Here is a 22976-nt window from a genome sequence, read left to right as displayed (position 1 = left end):
AAATGAAGATGAAGCCAATAATAGAGAACATAAGCATTCTTCCCCTTGTTATTTCATTAGTATTCCTATCTATGAGTATCTAGCAAGCTGATTGTATAAGCAAATGGGACTATTTCTAGTAACAGGATAAGCAAATGGGATTATTTCTAGTAACAGGAGCAGCACGCTGAAAAATCCTCAAGTTGGCATTGAAATACTAAGATATATTTTTTCACATCTCTTGGTGAGAATCTCTTGCGTCGCATTTTCCATTTTCATGTGCATGCGCATCTTGAATTCTATGAACTTATCTGTCTCAAATTAAATGATTCAAAAGTTGCATCTTGAAGGGGAAACCTTGTGGATTTTTTTGGTGAATATGAATTATCTAGTCCGGTTTATATTTTTGACAAATATTTATTCTTGTAGGGTTTTCTTATGTAAAATAAGCAATCGCCTTTACTTTGAGATTTGGAGTGTGTATTTAGGAGTAAGGTGTAAGAAATACTCATTATTTAGCCAATGATATCTGCAGTTTGTGTTCCCCTGTTGAAATCTACGGAGTTTATTTAACATAATTTGTCGAGTAAGCATCTAATTGTAGCGTGTAACTCTACGAAAATTCTTAGGAGACAGGCATCAAAATATGGGGTTAAACGATGAGAGGTACTTAACTCTTTAAAATCTTTATAATTAGAGTACTTTAAGTCACATCCATCAAAGCAGTGGATTCCTTAATAAACAGATTCCTTTCAAAAGCGAAGTCCCCTACTTGCAAACCCTACTCATTCCTTCATCTCCTCAGTACTTCCGGTCACCAATCCTGGGTCTTTGGATATTTGTCTTATTCTATATAATCATCCACCATGCAATGTGATTAGATATCTATATTCATAGATGTGTACATGATGAGTCCATAATAGTGTCCAATCAATATGTTCTTAAACTCCAAGTGTGAATGCTATATTAGGATCACTGTTGATACATGCATATGTCATTATAAATTATTATTTTTAGTAACAAGGGTCAGAAGTCCGAGAGATTATTGACTAGAGAAAATAGATAGAAAATATATATAAAGACGAAGGAGAAGAAAATAGATAAGTAAAATAGGGGGAGAAAAAGAGGAAGGACCATAAGAGGAAGAAAAACAAAAAGAACTAGTCAAGTTTCTAGATCAATGTGCCACACTGCTTTGATTTGATCGTCTATGTGTAAATCAAATTGTCATGTCAAGTGGAACATGTCGTATAATTAGCGACAAAGAGCGTCTGTATCTCTGAGTTTTATTTCAAAACACTATAAATTGTTATTCTCATTGTCGAAGTATCTGACAAGAGCAACACAAATCCCATTGATTAGTGCCGCCAAAATTTCCGCTGCGCACAACATGAGTAATAAGATATGCTGATGCCACTGGCCCCAGTATATCTCTATAATAAAAACCAGGACTCATTTGCTTTTTAGCTACTGATATAAACCCAACCAACCAAAAGACATAACAGAAGAAAAAGACTCTTTCTCCTCTGCAGTTGATTGAGCGTGGAGTTTGTTTATTTTTCTTTGAAGATGGCAAGAAAATGCTCCCATTGTGGAAACGAGGGGCATAACTCTAGGACATGCAGCAATTCAAGGAGTTTGAAGCTCTTTGGCGTGCAGATTCTCATAGCTTCTTCACCCATGAAGAAGAATTGTAGCATGGATTGCTTATCGCCTTCTTACCTTTCTTCTTCTTCCTCTTCTCCGTCACGATCATCAGCTTCTCTCGTGTCTAGCAATGAAAATTCTGAACAATTAACTAATGGCTATCTTTCTGACGATCTCATGGAGCAAGCACAAGAGAGAAAGAAAGGTCAACCTCACTCGTGCCTTTAATTTTTCCCATTTCCTACCAGTAATGGATTTCTTTCTCGAATTCTACAAGCGTGACGTTTTTTAGATATATATGGTATTCAAGAACAAGTGTGGACTCAATCAGCTAATTCTGTTAATAAATAGTTTTTATACAGTTATCCACGATAGGGTTATTTCTAGTTTATGGATGTATCTACTTATTTATTATTGTAGGTTAATTGCGGATAGACCTCTGTTCTGTCACCCTATTGCGGATAGACTGCCCGTAGTTCAATTGTTGCAGATAAACCTCCGGAGTGAATTTTTTTTTGACTCATTTACAGTTAAAGAAATATAATTTCTTTTAGTAGACGGTCGTGAGGGTAAAGGAGTCTTAACAAAATACTCAGGGCCCTATTTGCAACTGGACGATACGACAGAGGTCCAATTCGAAAATACAGGGGTCTATCCACATTGGGATAGTACAGGGGGTCTATCCGCGATTAAACCCACCCTTTTTTCATATGATGATTCCTTGCAATTGTTAGAATTTAAAGGTTTATGTAAATTTAAGCATGAACATCTCATACAATGATAATTCTGGACTCGATAGTCTATTTAATTTCTTCTGCTTAGCTACATAAACGCATATATACCTATGGTTTTATGATCTGTAACCGAACTCATACTTGTTCTTAGGAGTACCTTGGACCGAGGAAGAACATGGAAAGTTTCTAGCTGGCCTTAAAATGCTTGGAAAAGGAGATTGGCGTGGTATTTCGCGTAATTATGTGACAACAAGAACTCCTACCCAAGTGGCTAGCCATGCTCAGAAGTACTTTCTTAGACAAAGCAACCTCAACAACACCAAGCGCCGATCTAGCCGTTTTGATGTGGTAAAAAAAATTATATATGAACGGAATTAATTTTCTTTCTATCAAAGAATTATCATTTAATCAGTTATCATAATTTCAGGCTGGTAACTGCGAAGCACAAGTTCATGTAATTGATGGCATGCCAAAGATTAAAGATTCATCCTCTTCGAGTGACTTTCGATTTCCTCTTCTATCTCTTAATGTGACAAGTAATGGAGTTGGCAATGATGAGATTGATCTTAATGTGTCACAGTCTTCCTCGTTGGTTGAAAAGCATCATTCTCATCTTCCATCGCCTGACTTAGAGCTCGCCATTTATTAGATTTGGCCGGAGGCGAGAAAAATAAGTGAGTGGAAGTTATGTGATATAATCCTTTTTGGTTATCGAAATTGTATGATATCTATATGTTAAAACTTGCTATAGAGGTAGAGAAAATGTATGATGTCTAATTGTCGCCCCTTTAGGGTAACATAAATATTGTCCAAATAAAGATAAATTTGTGCGCTTTAACATAAGTGTTGTTACTTTGAGCCGTTGAAGGTGAAACATGAGTCCATATATTCTCACCTGTGACCATCCCCCCTTCTTTTTGGTTGCTTTTACCTCCACCGGATTAAGTGGATGAATCTATACGCTCAAGTGTTGGATGCAATCTCTCTTTTTCCGTACAAAATTCCTTCACGTCTGCTAATCTTTTATAGTCTTTTCAGTTGCATAGTCTGCATAATCCCACAAAGGTGAAATCTTTTTGATCAAATATAAAGGATTAATCAGAGCATATATGCTTCAAATTGTATGATGGCTGAGGAAACTATGGACAAGTGTGGGTCATGTCTGTCATTATAAAATGTCAAGCAGCAATCCATTTTCATGAACTCATCATTTATCCGATTCTCGAAGGCTTTTAAATCTTTTGTTACCAAAGTAGCATGAAATTAACAGTGCAGTTAGATATGGAACAATCTTCCAAAATTTCCCCAAGTACGATCTTTATCCACAAACAGGTAAGATGGTCGGCTAGCTAGAGGGAATTGTTTCACGTTATGAGCTTAATAGTGGCTTTAACAAGAGTTGTTTTGGTTGCTTACTATCTAGTAAAACCAATTCAAACATTAATAAATGATCACAAATATAAATAACACAATAATTATCTTGGTAGTTGAAAGGTACCCATCTCTAATACACACTGATAAAATTACAAGGAATATACACCATGAGATTCACAGAATAAACCAGATGAAGGTTCCTTTTCTGTAGACAAAAGGAAGGGCAAAGGAAAAGCTTCCAAGAAATGATTATGACTTGCATGTTTGGTCTCGTTGGGTGGATAACAAATAAAACATGATAAATGTTGGTTAGTTATGGTTATAAGATAGACACTCAAATAAGTGGGTGGATAATGTATTATCTTAGAGATAAACCTAATGAGTGTAGGGTTCTATCTCTAAGTCCGTATAAATAGATATAAGATTTTTCATGATAGGTAAGAGAGAAAATATACATATAAATAGAAAGACATCATCTCCTTCTTTGTTCGAATTCGTGCTTTATGCGGTAGTAGCGAGGTGATATGTGAGGGCTTCTCACCAGTTGCACGGTGTGGTCGTCCTCCGACCGTTGATCAAGAAAGCTGTGGTGATTCTACATAAATCATCCATTTGGTAAACCCTAAACTTGTTGTTTATGTCCAAGAAAGCATGCTTGAGTTTCTTATTTTCCGTTGAACATAATCCAGATGTAGATTTACCCTATTGCATGCGTATAATTATTCATATCCCACATTGGTATTGGAGCCGGATCTAGGATAGTTCGTAAGTTTTTTATGGTGATTTTGGCCATAGAATAGAAAATTAGGGTTTTTATTGAGAAAAAGATTAGATCTTTCATTAAAAATTTAATTCTTGGTATTAAAAATCCAATCTTTGACATTCGGGATATCAAATCTATGAGAAAGGCTCAATTTTTATGAAATTAGTGGGCTATTTTTAATAAATTAGGGATTTATTAATTCTTAATAAATCAGGGATTTATCAAAAAATTTAACATGTGATTTATAAAAACAAAAGTTTTTTTTTCAAATTTCAAAAAAAACCTAATTGTCGTTACCATTGCCTATGACACGGTGGTCGTCGGGTTGGCCGGAGGCCCCCATGCAGAGCATCGAGGCTCACTCTCCTAACAACAGCCTAGCCTCCCAACAAAAAAAATTAAAATAAACAGTGGTTGTGACGGCACATCACTGGGTAAAGATTCCGATGGAGGGTAGGGGTGGTGCTGCGAGGCAATGCTACCGCTGCCGTCACTTGTAAATTCAAAGATGTTTTTATTTTCTATTTTTTTAGTTTGAATATTCTAAAAAATTACTTTTAAATCCAAATGTTGTTTTGAATAGTAAAAATATCTTTAAAAAATTTAAGAAATTTTCAAAAAATTTAGGGAAAAATGTGTCCAGGCCCCAAAAACAGAAACTTCATATGCTGCAGCCCCTCCTAGTTTCCCCCATGTGATTCAGCCCCTTGAAGTGTGACATTTTGTGCTGCACCCCCTTTTTAACAATTATTACATGCCAACTAAGCTAAAATCTTCAAAATAACCCTCTCTCTCTCTCTCTCTCTCTCTCTCTCTCTCTCTCTCTCTCTCTCTCTCTCTCTCTCTCTCTCTCTCTCTCTCTCTCTCTCTCTCTCTCTCTCTCTCTCTCTCTCTCTCTCTCTCTCTCTCTCTCTCTCTCTCTCTCTCTCTCTCTCTCTCTCTCTCTCTCTCTCTCTCTCTCTCTTTAAAAACAAGGGCTTTCTAAAGCTCGTCGCTCTGGCCCTCGCCCTCCTCGCCGTCGCCACCTCCGCACAGGCCGGCAAAATAATTTGGATTTCTTATAGATGCAGACCTGCAAAAAGTTTCGTGTATCAAAATTTGACTTAATGCCGCTTGACGTCATGTGTTCTATGATAAATTGAGAAATTTTGATTGGTCCTTGAAATGTTACAAAAACTCCCTTCAGTCTTTTCATTATATACCTACAAAAGTATCAGGCAGTCTAAATTGGTTTGTACACATAAGACTAAGTATCAGGCAGTCTAAATTGGTTTGTACAAAAGTATCAGGCAGTCTAAATTTCTAAATTGGTTTGTACAAAAGTATCAGGCAGTCTAAATTTGATGTTGGTATTCTTATCTTTGCTTGGATTTTGTCATGGAGTATAAAATAGAACTAACTTGGTATAAAATAGAACTAACATTGTATAAATTAGAACTAACTTGGTATAAATTAGAACTAACGTGGTATAAATTAGAACTAATTTGTTATAAATTAGAACTAACTTGTTATAAATTAGAACTAATATGGTTAAAATTAGAACTAACGTGGTATAAAATAGAACTAACTTGTTATTAATTAGAACTAACACGGTATAAAATAGAACTAACGTGGTATAAATTAGAACTAACATGGTATAGAATAGAACTAACACTGTGCAGATTAGAACTAACACTCTACAGAATAGAACTAACACTGTGCAGATTAGAACTAACACTCTACAGAATAGAACTAACACTGTGCAGATTAGAACTAACACTCTACGGAATAGAACCAACACTGTGCAGATTAGAACTAACACGCACTAATTTGGATTTTTTACAGAAAATAATAATTGATCTGGGGTTTTGGGGGGAAATAATTGATGGTAATTGACCTAATGGAATTTTCGGGCATACAAACCTAATTACAAGTTTAACCCCATAAATTTATTAAAGAATGAAGTAAGTCTACTTGGTGCACTAACGATCTTACCAAAAATCCTGTATTGGGAGCACCATGTTCTGCATTTGGGCACAAGAAGGTATATGATCCGATCTTTCCACAAAAAACTTGGCCTCATATGCAGAATAAGCAGGAAAGAGTCGTGCATGGAGTAAAGTAATATGACTAATTCCACATTTGAAACTAAAACTTCAAGGAAAATAACATAAATGATGTTTATTACAGAAACGTTAGAGAACTTCATAAGCATGACACTTTTTATACCTTGGACGTAAAGTTTGATGGATGTCTAACAGAAGAAGCTCGGGATACTTTCGAATAACACGAGGAAGTTGACCTCTCAAGATGCCAAAATCTGTGAGGAATTGTACTTTCCTCCTGAGAGTATTGTCGACATTAGCAGAAAATATCTCTGGGCAGCGACATAATATTCTCCCTATGGTTCTGCTATCAAAACCAATTTCTTTCATAAATGAAACCACCTACAAAGGAATGGGAGAAGTATCAGGAGACTTAAACGCTACAGTGTTAGTTCTAACACGCGGCTACAGTGTTAGTTCTAACAAGTTAGTTCTAACACGCGGCTACAGTGTTAGTTCTAACACACTACAATGTTAGTTCTAACAAGCTATAATGTTAGTTCTAACACGCGGCTACAGTGTTAGTTCTAACACGCTACAGTGTTAGTTCTAACACGCTACAGTGTTAGTTCTAACACGCGGCTACAGTATTAGTTCTAACACGCTACAATGTTAGTTCTAACAAGCTACAGTGTTAGTTCTAACACGCGGCTACAGTATTAGTTCTAACACGCTACAATGTTAGTTCTAACAAGCTACAGTGTTAGTTCTAACACGCGGCTACAGTATTAGTTCTAACAAGTTAGTTCTAACACGCGGCTACAGTGTTAGTTCTAACACGCTACAATGTTAGTTCTAACAAGCTACAGTCTAACACTGTACAGTGTTAGTTCTAACACTGTAGCGTGTTAGAACTAACACTGTAGCGTGTTAGAACTAACACTGTAGCGTGTTAGAACTAACACTGTAGCGTGTTAGAACTAACATTGTACCCGCGTGTTAGAACTAACTTTTTTTTTTAACATTTTTTCTTAGCTCCTCCTATCGGGCTCTGGTTTTCCAGTCTGAGTAAAAAAATGGGAGAAGAGTTTAGAAAGAAAAGTGAAGTTTGTCCAAAGCTACTTAATCTGATGGCGTCAAAGGAGAGAAATTGGATTGATGAAGAAGATCCTTCAGTCCTCTCTCTAGGTTATTTTCCTAAAGCCTCTAAACCCACTAAAAGAGGATTTTTGGACACAGTTGCAGCCAATACTGAAGGTACACTTTCAATCCAGGCAAAGTTTTCTGTAATGGGTTTTGTTCTGTAGAGTCTAATGATCTCCTTCTTTGCCATTTTCTTCATTTTTCTTCAGGTTGCCCATCATCACTACATGCTGTTGCCTCTGTTAATGCAGCTAGGCCCAATAGCAAGAGCTCTCAATCAAGGCGTAGTCGAGGGCGAGAAGGGGAGCGACGGCGAGCTACCGCGACGAGGTCGGGCGGAGGAGAGGAGGGGAGGCGGCGGCGAACTCGGGGGAGGCTTGGGAGCCTGGGCGGAGGTTGCGACGGCGAGGAGGGCGAGGGCCAGAGCGACGAGCTTTAGAAAGCCCTTGTTTTTAAAGAGAGAGGGGGGAGAGAGAGAGAGAGAGAGAGAGAGAGAGAGAGAGAGAGAGAGAGAGAGAGAACTGGGTTTGAAGGATTGAGAAGAGGGGATAAGGTTATTTTGGGGATTTTAGCTTAGTTGACATGTAATAATTATTAAAAAGGGGCTGCAGCACAAAATATCACATTTCAAGTGGCTGAACCACATGGGGGAAACTAGGAGGGGCTGCAGCACATGAAGTTTCTGTTTTTGGGGCATGGACACATTTTTCCCAAAAATTTATTATTTGTCTTTTTAATTTTTTAAAAAAATTTATAGGGGCCGACTAAGTTTCATAATTAAGAGTTTTTTGGGTTTTTGCTAAAAATAATTTTTTAAGCTTTGACAGTTTAGAAAATTATTTTAAATACTAAAATTATTTTAAATACCAAAATTATTTTATAAATATCCTTAGTTTTGGTGATGGGTAACTATTCTAGTGCGAGCGCCTTGGGCATCATACTTAATTTCATGAGAAACCTTAAACCCTAATAAAATTGACAAGATTAAAATAAGGTAGTTAAATATTTGTAAAATTTATTGTTTATATTTGTCATGCCATATGTACAGATGCATGCTGATACATAAAAAAAAATTTTAAATGAGATATTTCAGGTACATATGGTACTATGATTTAACTACACAATCTAGTCTATCTTTGGGAAATCTAATATTCCATTTTTAGAATTTTTTACTGATTTTAAAACTATATTCATAAAGATTATGGTTGGGGCCTTAGGTCTCCTTCTCTTTCTTTGGAATGTAAATTTATTATTAGAATAAAATTCTTGAAGAGATGGAATGTTCTTCCTGGAAGAACGCTACTCCACATAAACACCAATAAACTTAATTTATCCATAACTTGAGTGTCTTAGTCCTTCTCTTAAAGAGTTACCACCATAATTTTCTAACTTTAGTCTAGGACTGATTAGTTATAGATATTTCTGTTAGAAGAAACTTTTTCTCCTAAGAGCAGGAGATTTTAGTGAGTACTAAGGCGATAACGTCCGAGTCAGAACAAGGTTCAACTCGGACCCAAAGATGTGATACCAATTAGTACGAGATCTAAAATTTGAGAGATCATTCAAGTAGTTCACTAGATGGACTGCAATGAAGAGCAATCTTATTAGGGAGTTTGAGGATTATTTGTATGCAAAGGGCTTCAGTGATGCTCTTAGTCCAAGATTCAAATATCTCTCTCCACTAAGGATCCAGGTTCGTGTTAGTTAGTTAGATTTAAATGATATGTTTGTTAGTCAGAATATGAAATTCACTTTTGGATGATAACCTTTATGATCATGGATCATGAGATAGCTGGAACTGTGACATGCTAGGAGCGGCAGATCTGGACGGTTAGCTAGGCTTTACATAACTGTTGGAAAGACATGTATTACTTTTATTGCACATAGCAGATGTGACAACATCCATGACTGTGCAAATAAAAGTGAAGTTGGAGTCTAAACACAATGGTGTGCTCAAGGTTAATATGTCTACTTCGACTTTGGTAGCTGAATATCCAATGCACAACGATAGGAGCCTTGTTGTAGTGGGTAAGATGGAAGATTTTCAGAATGGATTCTGAAATAAAAGAAGTCAATTAAAAGGGGGAAGAAACCAATGGATAGGAGTGAGGCTGATTATTTTGGCTGCAGACAAGTCGATCATTTTACACATGAGGGCACACAACCGATAAAACTCAGGACTCATTGACTACATTTGCATGGCAGAGACCTGTTCGTTGAGTTCAGAAGATTCCAAATTGGAGTACAAAGGTCTAGTGGGACCAAATAGATATTGTAATACACCCTTTATAGTTGAGGAATCATCTCGGTAGTTAGGCTTATGGGCTTCATGTTAGTTTCCCATATGTACGTGACTTACATAGATTTACTTCTTGGATTTTTGCGTAGCATTGGTTGTCAAGCTAATTTCTTAGTTGATTTTAAGATATAACTAATGATAAGATAAATGGGTTTATCTTTTATTTTATCTTGTATCGTGAATTAAGATTAGGTATAATATCATAGACTAGGTCATGTTGGAGGATACATGTAGGCTCGCCAGGGCGACCTCCTAAGTATGTGTACCAAGATGTATCTGTCCACCTACGAGTATAGTCTCACTAGTAAAATTACTGGGAAATCTTTTGGGAAGGCCAAGAACAAATTCATTGAAATAAGTACACTCTCTTATATGCATATTGATATTTATGAAGGTATGAAGTAGAACACATTAATTCCTCATGTTTATAGGCTATTACTGTATCTGTGGTGATGTGCATTTGATTTTTCACCTAGGTGAGGGCTTGGATTTGTTGCAAGCACAAAATCAGCAAGATGGATAATCAATTAAGCAAAAGCATTAGAGCTTAGCACACTAATCGCGAGATAAGAACATCTATCAGGCCAGTTTAGGGAACTATGTTAAGAGAAGAAAAAAAGTCAAATAGTTTATGATAACCTACATTTCTCTAATAAAATTGTGTTACAATAGTGAGGAGTATGACTCTGCTAGATGTAGTGTAGAATATCTACCCATTTAGTTTTGTAGAAATGCGCTTTTGATAGTGGCATATGTTCTAAACTGTGCACTTTTTAAGATCAGTATAGTCTACACCTTCTGAGTCATGGATCACTATGTCCATGTGGATGCATTGCTTACACACATACTACTTCTCAATAGTATGAGAAGTTGTACCCCATAGGGAAGAAGTGTATGACTATACACTAATTCTAGATACTATGTGGGACGTGTTTACATGTGAACACTATGATGGGATTGTGACTGAGAAAATTAAGGATATTTATTTCCTAAGGGAGGATTTCCTGCACAAAGAAGAAATAGATCAGGATTTTGGGTTCATATGAGATCGAGGAGACTGTCACAGAGCCAGCTATGGAAGAGAATAGTTTGTCTACCACCTGGGGACAGTGGGAGTGAGATATATTTAGATGACTCGGAGCCATCTAAGAAATCTTAATTACCTCGTTAATCATCATGTGGACTAATACCCACCTGATATTTTGATATTGAGAGAAAATATTAATGGCATCATCGTAAGTTATTGTGGAGCCGAAACCATATGAGGATGTTATTTCTTGATCTACAATGAAAGAGAGAAAAGCAGCAATAGAAGGGTAGATTGAGTTGATGAGGAAGAATCAAGTTAGGGACTTGATGGATCTTCCAGCTGAATGCAAGAACATTGAGAGCAAATAGTTTTTTAAGGTCAAGCAGAATGGGATAATTAAGTGGTGCAAGGCATGCTTGGTGGTGAAAGGATACACCTGAAGTTATAAGGTAGATGATAAAGAGTGTTCTCTTTGGGAGAGAGTCGAATATTATAGAAATTGACTCTTATATTTTATATCGATCTTGAACTAGTCCAATAGACTTACAGATAACTTTTCTCTAGGAGAATTGGAATAGGAGATTTATATGGATAGACATATATGTTTCAAAGTCAAGGGATTTGAGCACAGGGTGTCCAGTTAAAGAGCTCTATCTATGACTTGAAAAAGTATTCCAGTATGTAGTATTTGTGGTTATATTAGATCATACTAGGTTATGATTTCATAATAATTGATGAAGACAATTCTATCTACCTACACAGAGCTGGTAAGAGTTTAAGATCTTGCCATCATATGCTGATGACATATTGCTAACTAGGCATAACATGGAGACCAAAGGGACTCCAATTGGTAAGATTCATACTCTAAATTTAGAGCAATGTCCCAACACTAAAGCAAAGAAAAAGTGAATGTTTATTATCGCTTATAGGAGTGTAGTCGGTAGTCATGTATGCGTACAAGACCCGACATAATCATTTGCAATAGAACTGATGAGTAGACATCGGTTCAATCTGGGTATCACTCATAGGCATGAGTCAAGAGGAACCTTAGATATTTGATTCAAACTGTAATTTATGTATGGTGCTATGATAGAATTGACACGTGCCTATAGATATGTTCATATATCGATTGGGTCTGCAATTTGGATGGGTGAGCGTCAACTTTTGATTATGTTTTCTTACTGAATGACATGGTTATTTCATAGAGTAGTAAGAAGTAGTAGTACATAGCATTTTTCCAATTAGAATGGAATATGTAGTGATATACATGATAGCATTAAAGGCAGTCTTGTTGTGTAGATTCTTAGAGAATCTTTCTGTAGCTTGACATGCATAGAATGGTGTAATTTTCTATTGTGATAGCATGTTAATCGCTGGTTATTAGCCCAAGTTAATTTAGAGAATTGAATAAATTCTAGATTGGGTACCATTTCATTAAGAGCTAAGAGAAGAAAGAGGTTGTATTGTTTGTATCTCTATAAGTCAGATGATCGGGGATCTACTAACTAATAAAGGGAATAACCAAGGAGTGGCTAGTGCAACACACAAGCCTCATAGGCTATGCTTTTAATGATGATTTTTTTAGTTGAGACCTCAGACACTTAGGATATTACGGATGGTGGATTTATAAGACATTATATTTGTTTTGATTCTTTTCTATGTATGCATTCTAGGACTACTAATATCTTATTATTGGTTGATTATCACGCCATGGAGTATATGAGTATATAATGTGTACAGTATACACAAAGGGCACTGAGTGCACCATTAGAAGTTATATCAGCGGGTAGGAACTCTTATCACATAAGAGATCCCCTTCGGAGCTGTGGCAGTTGCCGAAGCTGAGATTGAATGTTAGATGTCATTAATCTTGGAACAATAGCAACACTATAGTATTATAGGGTATGACAATAGTGGGAGTACTCTATTGGTCTCGCTGATTGGGTCAGGATGAGATTGCTATATACTTATACATTGAAACGATTGAATTATAAAACTCATGCTCATTTTACCTATTTACTATCAGCCAGACTAGAGGTCTGACTTGATACATGAGGTGTGGGCTTGTTAGGAGATCCCAAATATATCGCGAGGTGGTATAGCCGAACAAGTTTGTCACAAGGTGATAAAACTTGGGCCTAAATGATATTCCTTTAATGACGTATACTCTCAGAGAGAGAGAGAGAGAGAGAGAGAGAGAGAGAGGTAATATCATAGCACGTTGCCATATGACGTATGGTTGGACCGGATATAAGGAGGTCAAGGGATGGATTCCTGCTCCCTCGCTGTGTGAGCCTTTGTCAATGACCACTAGTAATGGAGAGCAATCATTATATCCTTAGAGGCACTAGGCTGTCTAGGATAGCTGTTAAGAGCATCCTCTACTTTGGCTGATATTTCATGTTGTGAATGAAACAATACTACACATACAAGACAATATCAGGAAAGCGGGTGATTAACACGCTCAACTATTCAGGGTCTGAGGAAGATCGATTAACATGTCTCTTAATTGCATTGCTTCGGCAACTCTTATTTATGTCAGGGACAGGATTTAAGAGTGCGATGAATCAAGGATAGACCATAGTTGTTGATGTCAGATGCTTAAAAGCGGGTTTTAGTGCTAATTTTGAAGAGTTTAGGGGTGCTTTGATCTCCTTGGAGTATGAGCTGTATCTTCTGTTCTACATTTTCTTTGTCGCGTCTTGGAAGCCATGGGAGTTTTTCCATCACAGATGAAGCCGAACTTCATAGCTACTTTTGTGGGGGTGTGTGGCTATCTATAATCGAATTGAGGCTGAACTGACTTTGAGAATTCTCGATCATCTCATTAGTGTGAAGGTTAATAACGAAGAGGGCCATTACTATCTTCAAATCTTGGGTAGCTACAAACTTGTCTCTAATGCCCCTAAATCTAATAAGGACTGGAAGAAGAGATTCATGTTGGTCTTTTGAGCCGACACTATCTTGGCCTACTCCTCATGGCCCAAGATCAGCAAGGATGTGCTGAGGCTAGGGCTACTATTAAATTATGATAAGCGAGAGCATGACAAGATTAAATCTTACACTAGTTCTCATCAGAGCGAGAATATTTTCGACAACTTGGTACTACGAGTTGTGGGCATTTCTTAAATTCCTCCAACTGAGGATGCTAAGACTCGAGTAGTTGTGTTGGCACTACAATTGGAGGAACCCAAGACATCCCTGATGGCCACCCAGCTTGATCTCAAAAAGATCCATTGGTGAGGCCCCAGAAGCGTCTTCACTGCTAATGCTCCAAGATTGCGGCTCGACTGGCTGGGCTGAGCTCTACCATTGTTTAGGTTGAGAGGTCTAAAAGGAAGAGGAGGCTAAGGAAGGTGGGCAGTCGAGACCTCTCTATAAGTGCCAAAACTGTGAAGGACCAGGAGATGGCTACGGTGGAGGCGGGCACTCCTGCTGTTGCCCAGGAGGCTGTGCAAGGTGAAGTCTCTGTCGCTCTCATCCAGGGGTTTCTTGAGCCAAGTCTTCAAACATTGTTGTAGTTGATGATGAGTCCTCTTCAAAAGCAAAAGGGGTTGAAATCTTTACAGTCGAGCCCGAAGGGGATCAAGCTCAAGATGAGAAGGAAACGGCCCTTGCTATGCTTTCTTTGTCGGTTCACCGACAAGGCAAAGAGCCAACTCTTGAGGAGGTTCCTCCTACCTAGGGGGATAATGTTGGGTGCCCTTTCCCCCATTGCATTAATGAGCTTCCACCAGAGGTGTGGAGGGAGTTAAGAAAGTTATTAATGGGGACACCCGAAGTCGGCCCTAGATATGACAGGGGGCCATCAGAGGAGAATCTATTCATCTCCAGGTGGAGTCTCAACAAGAGGGGGCCATCTTGGAATCCAAGAAGGCTCAAACTAGGGCCTTGGATCAGTTCCTGCTACCTAAGGATGTAGATCCTCTCAGATATGCCTAACTGTGGTCTCCACTAGACCCTGAAGAGTTACTTACTTCGAGGAGATTTGGTGGAGCAAGAGCAATTTGGGCACTTTGATCACATCTGGGAGATCTACTTTCAGCTCTAGGGAAAATTAGAGACTGAGAAAGCAGCTCGGGAGGCGGCTGACCTAAAACTAGCTTCGAAGGAAGACAAGTTGTCCTATTGGAAGAGAGGCTAAGGCAAGCTAGAGCAGAAAGTTGAGATCCGGGAAGATAAGATAAAGGATTTGCTAAATTCAAATAGCCAAAATTCATCCCAAATAAAGAAGCTTCAAGAAGACCTCGGTCACCTCAAGCAGCTTCATGAGCGATATGACACGATATGGTATCTGAAGGAGGAGATCAAGGTTAAGAGGTGAGAGAGTACCGATGCCTTTGATCGAGCTCGAGTGGCACGCCAAGATGCTCAGTGGCTAAGGGATCAACTGAAGGAGGAGGAGATCGGTCATGAGAAGCTGAGGAAGCAGTTGGAGCAAGACCATGAGTCATTCTGTGTAGAGAGGCAGGAGATGTAGCATCGCCTCGACAATTTGGACTCGAAAGATTATCACTATCGGATCATTAAGGAGTATCCTTAGGGTACCCTTGGGAAGGTAGAGGTAGTACTAGCATGTAAGGCTGGATTCGAATTCAAGAGGATGTAGCTTCCGTCCGATCTCAAGCTTCATCCTGAGCAATTCCACTATCTTCCTTGAGTAGATAACTACCTTAGCACTCTACAAGAGATAGAGAGGAGAGGAGGAGGGCTTGTTCTCGAGGTCAAGAATAGAGATGAGGATGATGAAGAGTCGGCTCAAGGAGCAGGCGAGGACTCGGCTCATGATAGTTGAGTGAGCCGGCCTGAAGAGGAGGGGGACTAAGTGTTCGGGTCTGAGCCTGAGTCATCTCCTTCGCCGACTTCTACTGCTACCGTGCCTCTAGACTCAAGTTCTGCTTAAGCTTTGGCCTTTGCCCTAGATTCGAGTTTGGCCCCCGATCCAAGTCTGGTTCCTCTGGAACTTTAATGTATTTCTCATTTGTGAATGGACACAATTGTGAATTAGCCATCTCGCACAAAGAAGAAGAAGAGGCATCGCGGTGGGTGCTAAGCAGTTGATGTCAAATGCTTAACAATAGGTTTTGGTGTTAATTTTGAAGAGCTTAGGGTGTTTTGATCTCCTTTGCTAGATGATCCCTTGGTCCAAAGAGAGTCATGCATATATGCAACACGTTAGAGGATCGGAGTTAGGTTCTCCGGTGATTCCTCCGACGATCAAGTTATGTATAATCTGAAGGGGAGTAAGAAACTGATATGGTTCTCTCTAAGTGTGCAGAAATTGTATACCTTTGGTTAGTAGGCAATGTGCCTATTTATACCGAGCTGACGAGGGTATTTATGTAATCTCGACTGAGTCCATATAGTCAGCTTAGTCAGTTGATACCTTTATAGGTGTTGGGGGTTCGAGTCATCCTTGTAATTAATGCAACAAAGACAGAGGGTTTTAGGTGCTGACAAGGTCCGATGAGTCATTAAGACTTTCAACGATGATGTAATAATGATTATGACCATGCATTTAATGTAATGGTGACTAGCTGTCGACGAGGGGTTCGAGAATGATCACCTTTCATCTCGGCTTTGAGAGAGGGCCAAGAAAACACGCTTTTTGTCTCGATCCTAGAGGGAGACAAGAATGGATGCCTTTCATCTCAGCCTTCAAGGGAGACGAGAAGGGACGCCCTTCATCGCTGCCATCGAGGGAGATGAGAAGTCGGTGTGTCTGGGTCGAGTCAGTGTGTAGTATGCTTGAGACACGTGTCAGCTAGTTAAATGTGATTAATACTTGCTTATTTCTATGGTGCAATAGTGGTGTTCATGTACGCTTCTTCGATGGATTAAAGGTACTTGAGCAGACTTGATTGATCACATCTCAGGTATGAGATTTTGCACACTTACACTATTTATTATGTTTTACTTTAGGGAGATCCTTGTGTCGGTCCTAAAGGATCTGACTACAAAGTTACTCACTTGCAGGTTCTCAATAGTCCATGCTGCACTAACGATGTATGGATATGGATAAAGAAGGCATTTTCAGGGAGTCTTTGATTCGGGGAGTCAATGTTTCAGGGAGTCAACTTAGGGAGCAACGAATGGCACCCACTCATTTATGTGAGTGGGAGTATGTTGGTTATGATTATGGGATAGACACTGAAATAAATAGCCGGATACTATCTTGTCTTAGAGATAAGATATTCATAATCCTAATTAGTGTAGGATTCCATATCTAAGCCCTTATATGTAGATATAGGGTTTTTCATGATGGGTAAGAGAGAAAATATACATACACATTGAAAACTATCATCTCCTTCTCGGTTCAAATTCATGCTTTTTGTGGTAGTCGCAGGGCAATATACATAGGCTTCTCGCCAGTTGCACGATATGGTCACCCTCTAACCATTGATCAAGAAAGACGTGATGATCCTACAAAATCGATCTATTTAGTAAACACTAAACTTATTGTTTATGTTCCTAGAAAGTATACTAGGATTTCTTTTTTTTTACTATGGATAATCTAGATATAGATTTACCCTATCGCATGTGTATAGTTATTTGGATGCTGCAGTACACATATTCATGTGGGCTCAATACCTTGAATAGCTAGAAAAATTGTGTGTGGAAGAGAAAGAGTGGAGAGTGTAGAATTGGCGACATAGCAACAAAGTTCGAATTTTTTGAAGCAGGGAACATTTTGGATGCTGCACGGTCGACCGCGAGTGGCGCTGCGGTCGACCGCGAATGTGCACAACACAGTGAAAGTCTCTATACTTTTCGCGATCGACCGCAAGTAGCACGGCGATCGACCGGCAAAACCCATTAGTGTTTTTTGGTTTTGGTCGTTGGATCCGGTCGACCGCGATGGGTTCGGCGGTCAACCGCGAGTCGGGTCTAGGCCTTCTTTAGTTTCCTACACTGTTTGGGTTTCCTGTTTTATAAATAGGAACACGATTTGTTTAGGGTTGATTGGATCATATTTATCACGTTTGTGGTAGCTTGAAGGAGATTTTGAGCACAGAAAAGAGAGTTCTTTTCTAAGCAAATTGTTTGAGGGTTTTGTAAGAGATTTGAGGGTTTTGTTTGAGAGATTAGTTTGAGTGATCTTGTAATCTCTATTTTGTACTCTCTTTCTCTATAGTGAAAACCCCTTCCCTTCTTGCCTCGTGGACGTAGGCAATTTGCCGAACCACGTTAAACTTTGTGTTTGAGTTTGTGTCATTATTGTTTGATTTGAGTTGCCTTCTCTCTCTCGTTGTTTGGTTTGGTTCCTCGGCACACAACAAGTGGCTTCCGCGTATAACAAGTGGTATCAGAGCCTAATAAATGGTATCAGAGCTTGGGCTATTTGGAGGAGTAGATCACTTTGAAAGTTCGGCTAGGGTTTCGTTTGGAGTTAAAGGTGGGATCGTTTTGGTAAAAATTCTATCTTTTTTTAGTTTTGGATCTATTCTTCAGTTTGTTCCGAATTGGTTATTAGTGTGTTGAGGAAGATGACTGGGAAAGAAGGTACTTCGGGTGTTGAGGGTGGTGCTTCTGGCGTGAAGACTATTCAAAATTTGAATATCCACTCTACTAAGATAGATGTGAAGAAGTTTAATGGCACGAACAATTTTGAATTATGGAGATGTGAGGTTTTGGATACGCTGAACGTGCAAAATTTAGAAGATACTTTAGAATTGGATAGCAAGCCAGATGATATTGATAAGAAGGTTTGGAAGAAGATGAACAGAACGGCGTGTGGTGTGATTATGTCTTGTTTGACTCAAAATTTAAAGTATGATGTGATGAATGAGACTTCGGCTAAGAAGATTTGGGAGACCCTTGAGAGCAAGTATATGACCAAGAGTGTGGAAAATTGCTTGCATTTGAAGAGGAGGCTTTATCGCTTCCAATTGAAGAAGGGAACCTCCATTGGTGATCATATAAACCACTATACGAAGCTTCTTGTGGATTTGGCGAATATGAATGTTATGATAGAGGATGAGGAAAAAGCTTTGTTATTGTTGAGTTTCTTGCCAGATGAGGAATATGAGACCTTTCTTCTTACCCTAATTAATGGGAAGGCGTTCCTTTCGTATAGTGAGGTCACCGCTGCACTTGTGAATTATCAGCTTCGAAAAAAAGATAAGGAGTCTACAAGTGACAAAACAATAAAGGCGTTGATCGCAAGAGGGAAGAATCCAAACTGGAAGAATAGGAAGTCACAGTCTAAAGTAGGGTATCCTACAGTTAGCAAAGATCAATGTGCTTGGTGTAAAGAGACTAATCATTGGAAGAAAGATTGTCCAAAGCTTAGTGATTGGATGAAGAATAAGCAGAAGGGAAAATGGAAGCAATTATCATCAGAAGCGAACATCATTATATCAGATGGTAATCTTTCTGACTCATCTGTTTATTTGCTTTCTATCAGTCCTACAGTTTGCTATTCAGAGGAATCCGAGTGGATGTTATATAGCGGTACAACCTATCATGTGTGCCCTAGAAGGGAATGGTTTACCAGTTTTGAGAAGCCAGAGAGTGATGTGGTGTACATGGGTGACAACCGTGCATGTTAAATCCTTGGGATAGGAAGAATTCGTATCAAGATGTATGACGGGACAGTTAGAGAGTTACATGGTGTGAGATATGTTCATTCTTTGAAGAAGAACTTGATCTCGATTAGAGCTTTGGTTGGAGAGGGTTTTAGAGTTCGTATCGAGGACATGATTCTCGAGATTATGGAAGACTCTCGTATTTTGATGAAGGGCTTCAGGAAGAATAACATGTACTATTTGATTAGAAATACGGTGACAGGTGGAGATCTGATGATTTCTATTGATTCGACTAGAATGTGGCATTTGAGGCTTGGTCATTCTAATATTGATTTGGAAAAGGGTTCATCGACCTGCAATTTAAAGTCCAGTGAACATTTTGATGTGAGCAAGAAGACCAATATGAAGTTTGGCACCTCTATTCACCGCACGAAGGGTCTTTTCGATGGAGTTCATGTGGGCATTTGGGGGCCTTCCAAGGAGGCATCATTGGGAGGTAATAGATGTTTGGTTTCCTTTGTTGGTGACTGTTCTAGGCATGTTTGGGTTGTAACCAAATCCCGATTGGATAAAGTCGTAGTAGTCTCCAACAGATTGAAGAAGTGTGAGATTGACAGAAAGGTGAATGTACTTCATTTTGATTTTGGTGGGAGGTACAAGAGGGACCTGTTTCTTCATTTGAGCTGAGCTCATGACATTTTAAGACACTTCGGTGGAAGGAAATCTTAGTACAACGAGATGAGATGGCAGATTTGGTGAGCTATTCCTTGCTGGAGGAGGACCGGTGTTTGATGTTGAGCATTGATTCTGGTGTGTTGAGACTTCGACATATTTGGGTCATCTTGGTCATAGGTTGTCGACTGCTACGATTGGAGGTAAAACTCCATTGGATGTTTGGTCTGGTTGTGTCACTTCGGTTGAGGCTTCAATGAGAGAGCTAATTGACTCTCAGCAAGTGGAGAGTTTTGGACATACCTTAGATGTATCACAGTGGGTGAAGAGTGATGCTACTCCATATTAGGTGGAGATTACTCCACATAATCTAGATTATACTATATCGTTTGGGATTCCAGCTGAGGTGACACAGTTAGGGGATCATTTGGATTTGGGTGCAGATGATGAGTTGGTTGATTCGAATGCAGCTGGTGGATATGATTTGGATACGGCCATTGGTTCACCTCAAGTGGAGGTGTTTGATTTGTTTCACTTTGGGGCCATTTGGAGAGCTATCAGCCGCATATTTGTTGGTGAAGAGTTGAGAACTTTTCTATTTAATTGAGGGCCTTTGGAGGCCATTTAGGGAACTACGTGAATGCTTGATTCCTTTGGTAAGAGGATACGTAAGCAGTCATTTATGATGCAGCTGATTTGATGGGTAGATACCGACATTTAGAGAGTGTTCGTATTCTCATTTGGATCTCGACTTGTTATGGATTGAGTCCGTTGTTGTGATTTTATTTCACTTCATACTAGACGCAACAAGTGGGATATTTGGTTTGGTTAGTGTTGGCTCAGTTTTGGAAAGACTTCGCCGAGGTAGAGAATTATAGAATTGGTGACAGAGCGACGAAGTTCGGATTTTTTGAAGCAGGGAACATTATGGATGTTGCACGGTCGACCGCGAGTGGTACTGCGGTCGACTGCGAACGTGCATAGTACATGGAAATTCTCTGGACTTTTCGCGGTCGACCGCAAGTGGCGTGACGGTCGACCAGCAAAACCCTGTAGTAGTTTTTGGTTTCAGTAGTTGGATCCGGTCGACCGCGATGGGTTCGGCGGGGGGGGGGGGCGAGGGGGCGGGGGGGCTTTAGTTTCCTACACTGTTTGGGTTTCCTGTTTTATAAATAGGAACACGATTTGTTTAGGGTTGATTGGATCATATTTATCACGTTTGTGGTAGCTTGAAGGAGATTTTGGGTTCGGCGGTCGACCGCGATGGGTTCAGCGGTCGACCGCGAGTTGGGTTTGGGCCTGCTTCGGTTTCCTGCACTATTTGGGTTTCCTGTTTTATAAATAGGAACATGATTTGTTTAGGGTTGATTGGATCATATTTATCACTTTTGGGGTAGCTTGAAGGAGAGTTTTGAGGACAAAAAAGAGAGTTCTTTTGTGAGCAAATTGTTTGAGGGTTTTGTGATAGATTTGAGGGTTTTGTTTGAGAGGTTAGTTTGAGTGATCTTGTAATATCTATTTTGTATTCTCTTTCTCTATAGTGAAAACTCCTTCCCTTCTTGTCCCATGGACGTAGGCAATTTGCTGAACCACGTTAAACATTGTGTTTGAGTTTGTGTCATTATTGTTTGATTTGAGTTGCTTTCTCTCTCGGTGTTTGATTTGGTTTCTCGGCGCACAACAAGTGGCTTTCGTGCACAGCATAGAGCTCATATAAGTATGTGAACTTTAGCATATATAAAATTATTATAACCCTCAGGTCTCATCATTTTATATATTATAACCCTCAGCTCTCATCGTAATGTGATTGTTATGTATAGTAGAAGAGACTTTAAGACTGTATTTGGTCTGAATGGAAATAAGAGAAAGGAAAAGAAAGCGAGGAAGGAAGTCATTTTTAATTGTTTAATTTGAAAGAAAATCAAAAAGAAAATGAGAACGAGAGAAAATTAGAAGGAAGATGGGCTGAATTTTCCTCCGATTCTTTCCTCACCAAGATCTAGTGAAAGTAGCGAAAAATTAGCCCGAGGGAGGAAGAGCACGCACTCGCTGAGACATCGTCAGCAGATTACTCACTCTTTTGTTTTCATGTGGGACCCACATGAATGAAATAAATAGGCCTGCTCCAAGTTTCAGCTCGGCAAATGAAATTCTCATTTGTTCCATGTGACATGCCATAAGTAAATGGCCATGTTGCCATTTTGAAATAAAAGTTGTTTTTCCCAACCATCATCCACATTCGAAGTGAGTTCTAATCATTAAAGTTCTATTAGCTTCCCCAAGTTTTAAGTTTCTATGAGATTAGTCCCTAAAACATTGAAATTACTATTATGTTCCTGATTTTCATAATTTTATTTCAAGCTAATCTCCACGAGTGCTACTTCATTCTACTCCTGATTGGAGATACTAATTTCAAAATTATTTTTCATAAGGCTTACTCGCAATTTAAATGATTAAAAATAACTAATTTTAAAATAACTTAAGAATCAGAAAAGCTAATAGCAACTCGATAATTTGAGAGAGTCATTTCCAATTATGAAAGATTTTAAGAGACCAATATTGATAAAAAAACTTTCTAGTTTTACTGACATATCAATGAAGTCATTAACTTAATATGGATATTTTCTTATAGATCTTTTTTTTTATAAACAACAAGCAACACTTGTATTGAATTCCAGGCTAGAATTATCATTTAAAAAATTTATTAATATAGATTATGTGACGCAAGTTAATTGTAGTTTCTATCTTACTTTTATTAGTTATTCTTATTCTACTTCTAACTT

At 38.8% G+C, this 22976-nt stretch overlaps 1 protein-coding gene across 1 annotated transcript; it reads left to right on the top strand.

Moving 5' to 3' along the window:
- Positions 1469-3185, top strand: LOC109842958 (probable transcription factor At5g61620). Its single transcript, XM_020411881.1, has 3 exons — positions 1469-1831; positions 2512-2708; positions 2788-3185. The coding sequence occupies exons 1-3, from the start codon at positions 1549-1551 to the stop codon at positions 3007-3009; spliced, it is 702 nt and encodes a 233-aa protein (XP_020267470.1). The 5' UTR covers positions 1469-1548; the 3' UTR covers positions 3010-3185.

This window comes from Asparagus officinalis, chromosome 1 (genome assembly GCF_001876935.1).
Source record: "Asparagus officinalis chromosome 1, Aspof.V1, whole genome shotgun sequence".
NCBI classification, from domain to species: Eukaryota; Viridiplantae; Streptophyta; class Magnoliopsida; order Asparagales; family Asparagaceae; genus Asparagus; species Asparagus officinalis.
The sequence above is the reverse complement of the archived record's forward strand: the minus strand, read 5'-3'. Positions and strand labels throughout refer to the sequence as shown.